At 37.8% G+C, this 14,618-nt stretch overlaps 1 protein-coding gene across 6 annotated transcripts in view; it reads right to left on the minus strand.

Moving 5' to 3' along the window:
* The window catches only part of TP63 (tumor protein p63), a 225,888-nt gene that overhangs the window by 48,141 nt on the left and 163,129 nt on the right, over window positions 1–14,618 (minus strand). For 5 of the 6 annotated variants that reach the window (XM_077487550.1, XM_077487551.1, XM_077487549.1 and 2 more), the window contains exon 4: window positions 1,492–1,746. In XM_077487550.1, the coding sequence (XP_077343676.1) occupies window positions 1,492–1,746 (255 nt within the window). Of the gene's footprint in view, window positions 1–1,491; window positions 1,747–12,691; window positions 12,889–14,618 lie in introns of those variants that run through there. The other variant, XM_077487553.1, reaches the window with a different exon arrangement.

Consider the following 14,618-nt stretch of genomic DNA (forward strand, 5'->3'; position numbering starts at 1 on the left):
GCAACTTAACTATCACAACATACAGGGATATTCGATTTACTATTGGCATAAACACATGCACACACATAACACAGGTTAAACTGAATGGACTAGTATCTTTTTTCAACCGTATCGACTATGTATATGCATCTCAGAAGTAAATATAGAAACAGTCACTAGTTGGTTGTTGCATTGGTTGGTACTTATCTGTGGACCCTGCAGACACCGATGGGCCAAGGAATTATGCCTGATGTCCAAGAGAAGCCAACGATTGTAAATGTCTGCATGTGCCTCCCTCCTTCCCACACTATTGTATAAACGTCAATGCTCAGATCTCTAAGCGTCTGCATGAAGTTGAACCAAGACAACTTCAGATGACTGGATTGCAACAGCACGCCAAATCACCCTTTGATCATTAGCACAGGTCTGAGTGGCATCTTGAGTCTCTGACCATTTTATAACCTTGTCAAGCATAAAGCTTGGATTTCACATTCTGCAATTTTTCTTACATGTTTTTGCCTCAAATAGCGTGTAAGATGTTTCAGTTTTGTAAACATGGTATATACTTTATAGCCTGATGGCTAAAATGTATGTGTCACCATAAACAGGTTCTACTAGAACCTTAAACAGGTTCTACTAAAAGCATGTGATTTAGAGCATGTTTGGAAATAAATAATAATTTAGAGCTGTTTTGCCTATCAGTAGTGGGCGGATTACTTTATCTGGTGAGTGCACAACAATTCCAGGTGTAACACATTGACATCTCAACATTCATGTCTCATCTTTATCTACCAAATATCTGGGAGGATATCAAGTGATTGTCAAACATGGGAATCTGAGTATTGTCACTGTCTCACCATACACAAGGAAATAAATCATACGCTGCTAATTATATGTTCTTCATAATGCCACTAACTACACAGTAGTAATGACTCAGTGAACTTGTCAGACATTCTTAACTTTCTATTCCAGTGAAAGCCTTTTCAGGTAAAAAAAAAATTATCCTTAATTCATGGCCTAAACCTTTACTTAGTTAGTAGTTTTGTGGAAGAAAAAGCTTCCTCTACCACCATCTTCTATTTAAGGCAGCTAAACCAAATATGAATAATTGCACATACCTTTGTTTTTTTTAAAGTGAGGCAAACAAGGAAGAGACACAAATTAGGAGATTAACTAAAATAGATGCACAAACTAAATGCACTGAATGCCACTTTCGGATACAATAGTGATATATGTTGGGGTAAAGAAAAAAGTTGAAAGTGAATCTTTCAGACTCTTAAAGAGTTCTACCCTCACTTCATGTGTGGATAACAAAGGTTTCCCCAGACAGGAAGTGAGGGGAAATCTCCAAAAACAACAGACAGCTAAAAACATGTTTCCTCATTTCCAGTTTGGTAGAACCATTGTCCCCAGAAAATAAACTGAGAAAAAATCCCCAGAAAAAAAAAAAAACGGATTTGGGTTCTAACAGTTCTTTACTCTGTCCAAAACTAAAATAAATTGTTGGCTTACCGTCCAAGTTGCAGATTTTGCTGTGCTAGACTGCTGAAATGAAACATCAAAGCTGTGAGGTCCTGGGTAATCTGTATTTGATGGGATGGCAGGAGAAGGAGATAGGGCATCAAATGTGGAACTTGGCTGAGCATATGGAGATGGTGCTGTCACACTGTTTTGAGCATGCTCATTGGTGTATGGGCTTGTAGAAGATGATCCATTCTGTATCTGTTGTTCCATGCTATTCAGCAACCCCAAATTTGTATATTGAGGCTAGAGAAAAAACACAGAAAAACTAAATGAAATGACAGAACCTATGATGTACATGACACTAGGATTAATACAGTACTGTATATTGCTGAAAAAACTGCTTGTGAGCATGAAAAACCACCTGCAGAATATTCACTAGACACAATGAGAGGAATTTGTACAATATGGCATCATTATTCAGATTTGCCTAGGGCAGCAAGATATCACAATATAGTCCTGGCCTGAGGTGCACAGGTCATGGAATTTTAACAGAAGCAGAGATTTGTGAATATTTACTCTAATCACTGTTTATCCTCACTCAGTGCAACATTTTTTTTCCTGTGCGCATGAGAGGGATGAATATAATTTTTATGGGGAAAATCTTTAAGTGAAACAAGGCAAGGTCAACCTGTATGACGCAAGAGTTCTCTCAGATGGTCTGTGTTACCCAACAGTAACCAATCAGACCCATGAACTCTAAAATGAGACTTGTAAAATAAAATATTTGATTATGATTAGATGGCAAGATGCAATGCAGTATGAATGAAGTGTTTTCCCATTAAATATTTTAATAAATCAAACCAAATTAGCTTTTTTTACCACATGATCTCTTTATTATTAGGTCCCAAAGTACACCATCAATAGTTCTAGCTTACATAAAAATAAATCTTATCACAAATAGCCCTTATACATTACAGTGAGAATTCTTTACTTTCAGAATCATAAAAAAAAAGAAAGTGAACTAACAACCCATGGGTGTTAATCTGCCATTTCAAGATTATATGCATTAAATTTAACAATTATGAGAACCAGTCTGACTGCTTAAATATTAAAAACAAACAGGGAAGCTCTAGTTAATAAAATACTTTCAAAAGAAACAACTGAAAGGCAGTTTTGGAGATCAGAGATGTAAAAGTGCACATTAGGACACTCCCTAACGCATGACAGATGGCAAAAAGAGAGATTATCTGTGAATTTTGTTAAGTGTCTTAACCACAGGTGAACATGTTTAAGGTGTCCAGTTGGGAAAACGTTCACATTTAATTCATCAGTATCACAGCCTAAACCTTAGTGTAACATAGAAACTTTTCATTAAAGGTGGCTCATACCGTGAGTGAGAAATTGGCATTCGTTTTACGGTACTAAGCATACATGTTAAGGGGCGGGAGCAAGTAGATCTTTGTTTGCTGTTGTGTAGAAGGTGGGTCTGGGTGGGTTCTCCTTCAGCCACTCATATCTGTCCCTGTGTTACTGATAGCACAAGGCACATGGAAAGATGCTAAAAGTAAAGTATAGAAGAAAATATGTCCAAATGGAAAGTAGTGCAGAGTTACTCGTTAAAAAAGGCACATGTCCCCTTCTGTAACAGAACATTAAAGCATATTTTTAAAAGAATTTGTGATACACTCATGTGAAAAAGACTTTATGTCATTACATATTGCAGAATTTGAGTATTTAAGAGAGCAATACTTCACATAAAGGTTTGAGGTTGGCAGGAGGTCTGGCTAGTGAAGTTTGGTCAAAAGACCAAGTAATGTGTCAATATCATTATCAGATAAATTACATAGAGATACATGTGAAAAGACTTGCTATTCTTTCATCCTTTGCTCCAGAAGTAAGAAGGACTTTCTAAAAGACAGGTTTGAGCAAAAACGTATTTGGAAATGTAAGTATTGGCTTCTCAAAAGACTGAATCTAGACATGGAATGGTGTGTTTGTACCCTGTTGGTGTTTGCAATAAAAGATGGTCAAAGCCTTCACCTGTGTCTATGTTAGTGGCCTTCTGCCAGTGTAGCACTAACCCCCAAAGGAGCTGCTGGTTTGATTGGGCTTACCATTACCTTCTTCACCTTGATTTGCGTCTAGGGGTTTCCCGTGGTAGATGGCCCAGAAACTTTAGAGACTGACGACAGATCCGCTTAAAGGGATTTTTATTTGCAAAAACGTAGTTAACAAACAGTCTCTTAGTGTAGGATCAGAGGGTTAGGAGGAAAGTTCAGGTACTCTTAGTGTCAAAGTCAATAATAAAGGAATTGCTTACTTTGACTAAATCCAGAGAATAGCCATTCACAGCTGGATGTTCACTCAAATTGGATAGTCCCTCTCTCATAAGCCCTAGCAGCACACAAGGTGCTTAAATAAGGAACAAGTCTCTGCCACAGACGTTGTTGTAGAACATGTAGAAATAAGTCTCTGTCACAGACGTTGTTGTAGAACATGTAGGAAACTAGAACTTGTAGAACACTCATGTGGTACCAGTGTCTTTCAGCCAGTGAGGTACCCACGAGATTGGATTCACTTAGGTCCCTCAGTCTCACCAGGCTCTTGCTAAGAAGCCAACCCGTACTTGGCCTTCTTCTGAAGAGTGCTCCCCTGGATAGCTACGAAGTTGCTGGGCCTCTCCACAACTGGAGATGACACCGGACCACCTCGGAATCCTTTCTTTAGTTTCCTTGCCGCGGGCTAGCCAGCCCTGAGACATAAAGTGAGGTAGATCCACACCCCAGACCATAGCCTTCCTGGGGGCTGGTCAGGAGGACCAGGCCCATGGAGTCAGAACATACTTCTGGACCGGAACCCTGAACCATGCGACATCCGCATCTTAAATACCCTCTCCCAGAAATCACAGCAAGAGTGACACTCTCACTGGGCTGGCTCCGAGAGAAAGTAACCATAAAGCACCCAACCAGATTGTGGTTCCATGCCTGCCAGAAGAGACAGTGTCCCCTATGGCCAGGCTGAACACCCTATAGTCCAGTCAGACTGATGCTGAGGTCCAAATTTTGAATAATTATACCCAAACCAAACTGCAGTTCAGGTTTAACATTAAATTTCCAAAAAACATAGCGCGTGCTCTTCAGGAGCTGTCGCTACAATAGCATACATGTGTAAGGCTAGTCCAGAATCAGACAAGTATAGTAACTAATAAATAGTTTTTGAACCATAAGAGAGAAAATGGTTAGCAACTAGAGCAATATTATGTCTAAAACACCATTAATTAAAGTCTTTTGGATGAATCATCAGGATGTTTAGGCATAGAACAAGACAGTTTACAAGTGGGTGAGTCAAGTAGTCTGTCATTTTATAGACTCACAAAAGCACAGTTGACCCACCTTTTAAGCTCAAAGCCTAAAAAATGAATTTCAAAGGAAGTGCTGTATCCTTTTCTCTTCCTTGTATGGGATTTTGAAGGAAAGAAGTGATTCAGAAGAACTGGTATTGCTTAACAGGAAGCACCTCAATTTTCAGAAAACATGATTCAGGCATTTTAAGTAATTTTGTTTTGGTTCTAACACAATTTGTCAATATATTACCCTGGTTCAGGGTGTTTTTTTTTTTTATATTTAGGGAATAAAGTGACATTTGATATGTGTTTACCCTGATATGAGTGTTTTTAAACTGGGACTAAGCAGGACAAATCTTAATCCATCCCTGTCCCCGTTCTAATTTCTACTCATTATGATCAGTTGGGTACATATGCATTTTAACTTTTATAATTTACTAGATCATAGATTTTCATGGAGTACAGCTCAACTAATGTTATTCTAATTTATTAGAATAATTATTTTTGTTATTATAATCACTAATTCAGAGATGGACAATTCTTGTTTGCTAGGTCACCATAGCAAATAAAAATAAATCACCATTGAGTGAGTCCAGGGCCACTTTTCAGTACAGGGCAGTTCTTCTGTATCAGGCCTGGGCCTCCTTTGGGTCAGAGGGTCCCAGGCCCAGCTGTATGACCAAAACGACTGCAGTAAAAAAGTGGGTGATGCTACAGCAGGGTCTCTTCTGCCCTGGAATCCTGATGTGCATACAATGTCCTGTCAGTAGGCAATAGAAAGGTAGTCCCTGGAAGTATTCTCCAGTTGCTAGAGAAGATGAGCATGGTGGAATAGCAGCAAGTATGATGAGGAAACTGGTCTTTTTGTACACATAAACGGGTGGTTATAGAGTAGCAGCAAACAGAGGGCTGTGGCAAAGCTTGGTGTGGCTATAGAAAAGCAAGTAGAAGCTGGCAAAGGCTGTGGGACAGTGGTGACTAGTCGCATGCATTGATGGGTATAGAGAAGCAGAAGGTTGAAGCTTCCAGAGGACTGTGGCACAGCAGAGACTTGCTGTATACATTAGTTGGCGTAAAGAAGCAGCAGGTGGAAACTGGCAAGGGCTTACCTGTATGTGCTTAGTATAGTCACACTATGAAACATACCAGAGGGCACAGACTATTTTCTAAAAGTTCTTGTTATAGGCCTAATATGGTGTTACCTATGGGCACAGAAAAGGCTGTGCTTGGCACCTCGGCTGGCAGTATGCTTTCTCTATGATGTCTATAGAATACGTAGCTGTGTTCACAGTGAATAGAGTGAGGCCCTGTTAGCCTCTTTGTGATGTGTATTGTATATATTCTGCATATGATGCAAATAGCCCATTCTAGGCATGATGTATTTAAATTATGGTATAAATGTGGGCACAGAGTATAATCCATATTGGATATGTATAGGATGTATATAGTGGATGGCATCGCCCACTGGATTATGGTTGCAGTGTCGGATCAGGCAAGATTTGTCATGTTATAAAAGTGCTGTGGAATCTTCCCAGGGATCCTTTTTTGCCTTAGGACAATTAGTACTAGCAATGCCACCTCCACCCAAAAGGTAAGAGTTCCAAAAAAGATGCACGTGAGGCTTGAACTCAGGGCTGTAGTGGAGCAGTGTCAGAAAGGGCATTTCTGGGTTCACACTTACAGGGGCATATCAGGTAAGCTGTACAGAGCCTCATGGTTTTTAATGGTGTCTCTAGCCAGGTCATTGAAAACGAATACCAGTGGGGTGGCAGCCACTGAAATGCTGCGGCTATTGTTAAGTAAAGCCAACAGTGCATGAGAACATAGCACCTAATGGGACTGTGTTGGCGACCAGTGTTTCAAAGCACAGACTGAGCTAAATCCTGTTGGCGTGTGAGAAAGTCACACTCAGCTCAGTCTGTCTCATGCAACGCCAGCAATCTATACAGCCACATTAGCTGCTACATTCTCAGGTAGTGTTGGCTTAACATAATGATAGTCTGCATTTCACTGCCCATTTTCCCATTGGCAATAGCTATATCAGAATGTTGGGAAAAATCTCATGCCAAAATGCTCCCTCCCCCTTCTCAGGCCAACATTTGTCAGCTCTATAACCATAACCATGCCTCCATTGTGAGAGACAGAAGCAGCTACAACAATGCAGGCAAACCTTGGGGACATTTGGCACTTTTTGTTTATTAGTATTTATGTTTTAAAATTGTTCTACTGGTAAATTAATAGCCTTTTCTGTATTTGTATTGGTAATATAATTATTAAAATAAAGTCAGTTCAGAATTAACAGAACAAATATTTTCCATTGAACTGTTACCTAACTTTGCATTTTTTGCTCCTATATAGTCATATGAAAGTACAGGGCCCTAGGTGTCTAAAGATGGCTCCTAGTTCTGGGTGAGAGTTGTTCGGGTCTATACTGATTCATACCTTCAGTACTTGTCAATTATCAGGACAAAAGTTTCCTCATTTAAACTATAAATACAGAAATACATTGACATTGACCAATTGTTTTGTGTTTCATACCTCTGGATGAAACTCATAGACATATTCTTAAGTTTTCCTACATATCATCAAAGTAATGAGACAGAAAACACAATATGTTTTTGGCCTAGACTTTAAAGTCATCAGTAGAGAGGAATCTTAGGGATTGTGTTTCGGAAGGTTAGATGAAAAGCTTAGTCTAGGATAGTGTGATGCCCACTGAGAAGAGGCCAGCATCAGACGCTCTCACATTGCTTACTTAACAAAAGAAATGTCAACAACAAGACAGGCAGGAGTACTGAGGGCAGGAAGTGTGAAACCCATAGTCTGAACCAGGTGAAAACCTGAACAAATTCAAGAGCAAAGATCTCATGACAAAATAAACAAATGTCCACATCTTGCTAACCCTAAGCCTCCTGGAAGAGCCACATTATGTCTTAACCGTATTATTTACATTCTCAATACACATACTGCAATACATATGCAACAATACCATGCAAAAATACACTCTGACTCCATAATGATTTCATTCAAACCTTTAATTTAAAGCAATTTTGCCTCATGCTAATGATATTCACAGGATAATTTAAGGAGGCAGGCTTTAAGTCCTTTAACATTAAGTTAGTTTCTCATTATGGGTATATCTGCAGCATCCTTCTGTGCCTTAAGGGCTGGAATTTAAAGGGCAAAGACTAGACTCTCTTTACCACATTCCATGTCATAGAAAAGCACCTGCAGGGCATAACTGAAAGTTTAAGTTTCATGAACACTAGAACAAGTCTCTTTAAGAAAAGGTTCAGCCTGAGTAACATTATGTATTACTCATAAGTCAGACATTTCTAACAAAATTCTATGCCATAGAAGTAATTAGCGGACAATTTTATGTCCCCATATTTCACTGTCTATTAAAGAATAATTATTTTAGTTAAGGGCTTTCTCTACGGCAATATCTATATTAATCTTACAGTGTATGCAATAAATACATTGCTAAACCATTTACATTTATGGCACCCAAACACATGATTTTCTCAATCTGAATTTAGCTAATGTGTAGGTGTCCATTAGTGAGGGATTGCCAATATACATATGTGTTTGTACAATTTGCAGAGATTTTCTTGTATGTTGGATCAGTTGTTCCATTTTCTCCACAACTGTTATCTCTGTACTGGATATATGTTTACTATACTGGCAGAAATGGGCAATATTTTCAGTGAAAGGTATAATCAACTTTGGGCAGCCAGAGTTATAGTGTCCATAGACAGGTGATAACAGAAAGTCTGACCACTAATGATAATTTCTTGAAAGTGTTAATAAAAGCATACATGCTCATATTGGACAAGAGTGTTCACCAACTTTATTGTGGAAGAGCAATTGTGACTGGCTGGGAAAGTTCAATTCAACCAATTACATCCCTTGAAATTAGTCAAATGGGGGGAGAGGGGGGGCATTCATCTATATTCATAGACACTGAGTGACAATCATTTAATGTTTTTGGCTAATTTGAGTGTGAGCAGGGTGATAAAGTAAATAATCTGATTTGAATACATATATGCAGACAGTGTCTTAAGTTTACAAATGTGACAATGTCTAGAACAATTATCACATTGCAGTGAAGCGTCATGAACAAACAGACTGCAATTTAAAAAAAAAAGAATGGAGATGAAAGGTTTTGAAGCATCTCCAGCTGTATCTTGGATTCACAGGCAGTTCCCATAACTGGCCAGATAATAAGAAGGAAGCACTTTCAAAGCAGCATCTCAATTCACCCATAGACACCCACCCACATGCATAACTCCCACCATGATCTGCTCTAGCACACTTTAAAGCAAGTCTGGCTACACCATCAAGACCATCATGAAGCAAGCTGTGATTGAATAAATGACAGGATGTGACAAAAAAAGAATCATCTGACCACTATACTATTATCAGTAGGTCCAAAATGGAAGTGCCAATGAACCATGCGATATCTTTTTACAACAGCATACAATTGCATGAATCACAAAAAGAAAAATAACTATTAGGCCTTTCGCACCTGAAGGCAATCTTCTCAGCTGGTTAACCTACTCATTTACCCTGACATTTCGTGTGGTTAATTAGATAACTAAATGGAAAATTGGTTTAACCGTCACCATAATAGCCATTGATGCCAAGGATAAAGCATCATATCTAAACTTACACAGAACATAACAGAAACATTGCACAGTAATGCTTAACTCCTAATCAGAAATGATCTTTTAATGTTTTGTCTGCTCTAGACTGATAGGGGGTGTCAGTTGACTGTTACTGTGAGTTACTACTAATTTATTTAATAGTATTAAAAATTGCCAATGTGTACACATTGTAGATCCTTCCTCTTTCTTTCTTATAAAGCAGTCTGATGCTATAATACACTGCATGTTTATGTATTATAAAAATATACCCCTAGCACATAGTAGGCACGAGTATATTGTATTCTTATGCTTGTTTGGTGTATTGCGCATTACATACTAACGTTTATCACATGACACAGGACTCAGCACGCCTAAATGGCAAAAAAAATAATATATACTGGCCAATGAAAAATTATACATGCTATATTCTGCAATCTTCAACTAAGCAATAAATGAATAGAAAGTGAAGATGAACAATGCATCTGGAAGTAATGCTCTAGCCACATGTTATAAATGCATTAGCCATACTTTTAGGCCACCTTCACACTGAGGCGCTTTTCAGGCAGTTTAGCACTAAAAATAGCACCTGTAAAGCGCCTCTCCACCCCAGTGCGAAAGCCCAAGTGCTTTCACACTGGGGTGGTGTGCTTGCAGGACAGGAAAAAAAAGTCCTGCAAGCAGCATCTTTGGGTCGGTGCAGGAGCGGTGAAATCAATGGGTAGCACTGCCAAAGCGCCTGCAAAGCGTTTAGTCAGCGGTGCTTTTGAACCCTTGTTAATCCCTTCTTTGGGGTTAAAAGTGCCCCGCTATTGCCCGCACAGCGCCGATAAAGCACTGCTAGCACGGGGCGGTGTTCAGTGTGGCCTTAAATTGACTTACATAGCAAGCTGGTTCTTTTGATTAACAATCCATTTATAAGTGATTTTTCTTTCTAAATTGCTAGGGTTCACAAAAAGTTTAAATAATTTAAAACATTTAAAAAATAAAGCACTGATACTAGAGTTACTAGAGTAAGTTAGCATATTAGACCTGTATATGAAATGTAACTGCATACAGCCAGCATACGTTTGTATTTTAATTGTATGCGCTGTGAAAAGGTTCCTAGGAACACAGATTTATAATTTCAACTGTGGATGATTGCTTCCTTTGAATAGCCAAATAAGAAGAGCACCCACATGGAGGCAGCACAGAATGTATAGGGGTATGTTTGCATTACCATTTTTCTGGTGCTATGAGATTGAAGGCAGATGGGGGTGGAGGAAAAGTTGACAAGCACAAATTCCATTCCTCCCAGCCCCCTGGACACTATTACCCCTTAATCATCCAGTCTTATCCTTTCCTTCTTCTCATCTTTTAAAAACTGGTGTATTAGCGAAACTCATTCAGTGGGATTGCATTGTTTTATTTAATTGGTTTATAGAGAATTTGGGTCTTGGCTTGCTTTGTTTGGCTTAAAGAACTGTGAACTAAACATGTTTATTTAATTTTTTTAACAAGAAACGTGAACTAAACATGTTTAGGATACTGCCATTTACTTTACAACCCATAACATTATCATTTCCAATGGTTACTATGGCTTAAGCTGACCATACATTATACATTGAACGTTGTTCAATTTCCTTTAGATTTACCTTCAACTTTGTAGTCTAAGGGCCTGCCTTATTGTATACAAATTTGAAGTGTTTAGGTTTGACCTCATATTATATGGTTTTGGTAAATCTAAAGGAAAATTGCACAAGAAATTGCATAAAGTATTGCCAGCCTAACGTGTTCACATTGTGCTTCACCTTATTTAACACTCCCAAATCACAGCTTTAAATAATTTAACCTATTTCCACTGATAATAAAGAACAAAACTTCAAATTGTACACCTTCCAAAACTTTAATTAATAAATGCTTTCACAAAGACCTTTTCTTCTATGAAGAACCAACCACAGTTATTTTTTAAGCCAGCTCATGTGTTGTATTTAGTACAACCACTTTTATCAGATATGAAAAATTATGGCTACTTGGCGATTGGAAAAATAATGTTCGACAGTCTGTGATAAAGCCAATATTAACTACCTTTAATACCTAATACCTGCTAACTGCGATGCACTCAAAAATTGTCTGGTGAATGTAGTCGCCTGCTTTGACCATTAATGAAGAGAAGAGCCTGCCTTACCCTAAATGGAGATTTCAGTTACATGAAACACATTCCAATACTGGAGCTGAGCGTATTATTATGACTAAGGGGAAAAATTTCAAAGGTTTTCATTATGTAAAAATTATATTGTATTGCTTATTTCTCTACTCCAAAATTTAGATACTGAGATCAGTGAATAGAAAGGTTTAACCTTTCTATATGTCAAACCAAAGTAAGCAATCTTTTGTCATTTAACACCTCATTAAAAGCTAAATCAACCCTTTACGGTGTGGCTGTTAGATCATTGTTAACAACCACATCTCTTTTTCCACCTGCTTATAGAACAAATACAGTCGCCGCCAACAAGTGACATACAAATCTTTGGACAGTTTCCAGATCAATAAAATGATGCCCATGAAAAGGAATTCTCAATACTCTTGTAATCAAATCCAACAAACTTTCAAAAAAAAGTATAAAAGGGACACATTTTTCCCATATAACAATAGCTGCAAAATATTTTAAATACACTACTTAGAGCTTTGTAGTCTAAACACTTTACTTTTTGTTTTGTGACACAATACCGCACAATCTGGGCCATTCAAATAAGAGCAGCAGCTGTCCTTTTACATTCACCGACAAGAATGTCAAGTCATTATTTTGCAATATGTAACCAGATACATTTAAGTTACTCCTTCTATGAATTATTTCACCTTTAATAAAATGCATCAATGAAAGGCACTTAGTAAAAATTGAGCACAGATAAAATTCATGTACAGTACAATCGAATGAAATATTGAAATACAAATAACTCGAAATACTGTAATATGAATGTATATAGTTAAATCTTACAATTTGCATGCCTAAATATAAGAAAAAAATAAACATGCATATTTAGGAGACAATATACATGAAATGCAAAAGCACAGAAATACTATATAACTGAGTTGCAATACTTGAAACTTGTATAAAAGCCGACTAGCTAGTTTTATATTATATACACATAAAAAATAAAAATAAAATTATATATATATATATATATATATATATATATATATATATATATATGTTAGTGGCCATATATGCCAGTCTTTGACATTTTTGCATGCTGCGTAAGAATAGTAATTTATACTTTACCTCATTGTACTGCGCCTGGGCATTATTTTCCAGGTACAACATCTTTGCTGTAAGATCAATCAGCGATTGCGTCCTCCTTTCAGTCTCCAGATTTCTTTGTACACCCCCCTGAATGTCCCCCTACTATGTACAAGTTGTGTTAAGAAGGCACCAGTAATAATGAAGTTTCTCTCCCTCCCTCTGTCACATCAATTATTTAAAAGTCTGTTTATATATATACACCTGTATTCAGGTAAGGAGAGGGCGGAGCGTCTTCCCTTTACCTGCCCAATCTGTCAAAAGTTCCACCTTGGTCCCTGACTTGCAATGGGATCAGCCTCTCCCACCACATTAGGTAGTTAAAATTCCTTACAACTCTTACAAAAGAAACAGACAATAGAGACTCCAGACATCTACAGAGGGGAGAGATGGGCAACCTGACATGCAGAGCTACACTGGCTCAGAAATCCCATACATTAGGGCAACCAATCAACATAGGTTAGGAGCTGATGTTTTTTCTCCCTACAATGAGTTGTAACCTGTAACTAAAAAGAGTTATATTGTATGCATACTCATCTTGCACTGTAATTCTGTATACTAAGTTTACTAAGTGCTGTGTGTTTGGGGCATGCAATCATGATATGAATATATAGTACAGTTTACACAAGACAAAATATAGCCTTATATACACAATGAGAATATTCGATGAATGGTCATTTGTTTTTTTTTGTTTTGTTTTTTTTTTTTGCATGCGTCTCATATTGAAAATGAAAAAGTTCCTAAAGTCATGAAAATTCTCAGAGTACAAGTTCATAAGTTATGTAATGTGTTGTATTGTAATGTAGTCTTTCATTTGCAAGCATGCAAGGTCTTGGTCTCCCGACCGATTTGGACGACTACTGTACTGATTAAATGAAAATGGTTTGTTCTGGTATCATACGTGTTTGTCCTTTCGGGTTATGATTTCTCATGAATGGTCGTGAGCTGCTTTCAAAAGCTGTGTACTAATAATCATATTATCATACGATCGATTTAAAAGCAGTATTTTCTGATCGTGTGTACTAGGCGTAAAACCTACAAGCGGAGGGGCGATTATTCCAGCATGACATTCACATTTTTCAACAATTTTCAACCATAATCAATGGACAGATTTCTCTGTATTTTATACACAAATGCATTAAAAGGCTTTATGCTAATTATTAATGTTTCTGTATTTAAAACCTTCTTTCTGTGTAAGGCTGGGTTCACACTTAGATCGGATGTGGCTCACAGCAGGGGTCCGGTTTGTCCCTGTCCTTCATTTCAGGGACAAATCAGGCCCAGATTTTTCCCTGAATTCAGACCTGAAACGGAGCCAAAGACGCACAGGACCCGTTTGCAATCTGCTTCGCAGCCACCGCGGCGATGTGTGCACTGGCTCCATTGAGAGCCCAGCACACTCTCCTGTCATGCGAATTGGATGTAGGGAAACCTACATCTAATTCACACTAGTCTAAACCCAGCCTAAACTTTGTATTTATATATGCTATATATATATATATATATATATATATATATATATATATATATATATATATATATATATATATACATGTATTCACCATTACACACTCAGGCTTTGCTGGAGCATTGCTGCAGTGCTAAACAATGGCTGGGACCAATACTACTTACAATGTAGTACATTTTTTGAAGCGGGCCATAGATGATTTCTTTTTTTTTGTTTTTTTTTTCAGCAAGAAGGCTGAATGTAAAAAAATTAACAAATTCCGTCATCCACAAAAGCGAAGTTGATGGAGGATCCCCCTCCGCTAAGACATTGCATTCTGACAGTGGTACTGATCAGTGGCTGCTGATTCACAGAAGTTGCAACATTCCCGTTTGAGAGAAGTCAATCTAACATTTGATTTCTGTCAAACAGGATAGGCTACATATGCATCGAAATTTGGTC

The sequence above is a fragment of the Lithobates pipiens genome, unplaced genomic scaffold (assembly GCF_037356315.1).
Source record: "Lithobates pipiens isolate NorthernLeopardFrog02 unplaced genomic scaffold, aLitPip1_a1.2 Scaffold_18, whole genome shotgun sequence".
NCBI classification, from domain to species: Eukaryota; Metazoa; Chordata; class Amphibia; order Anura; family Ranidae; genus Lithobates; species Lithobates pipiens.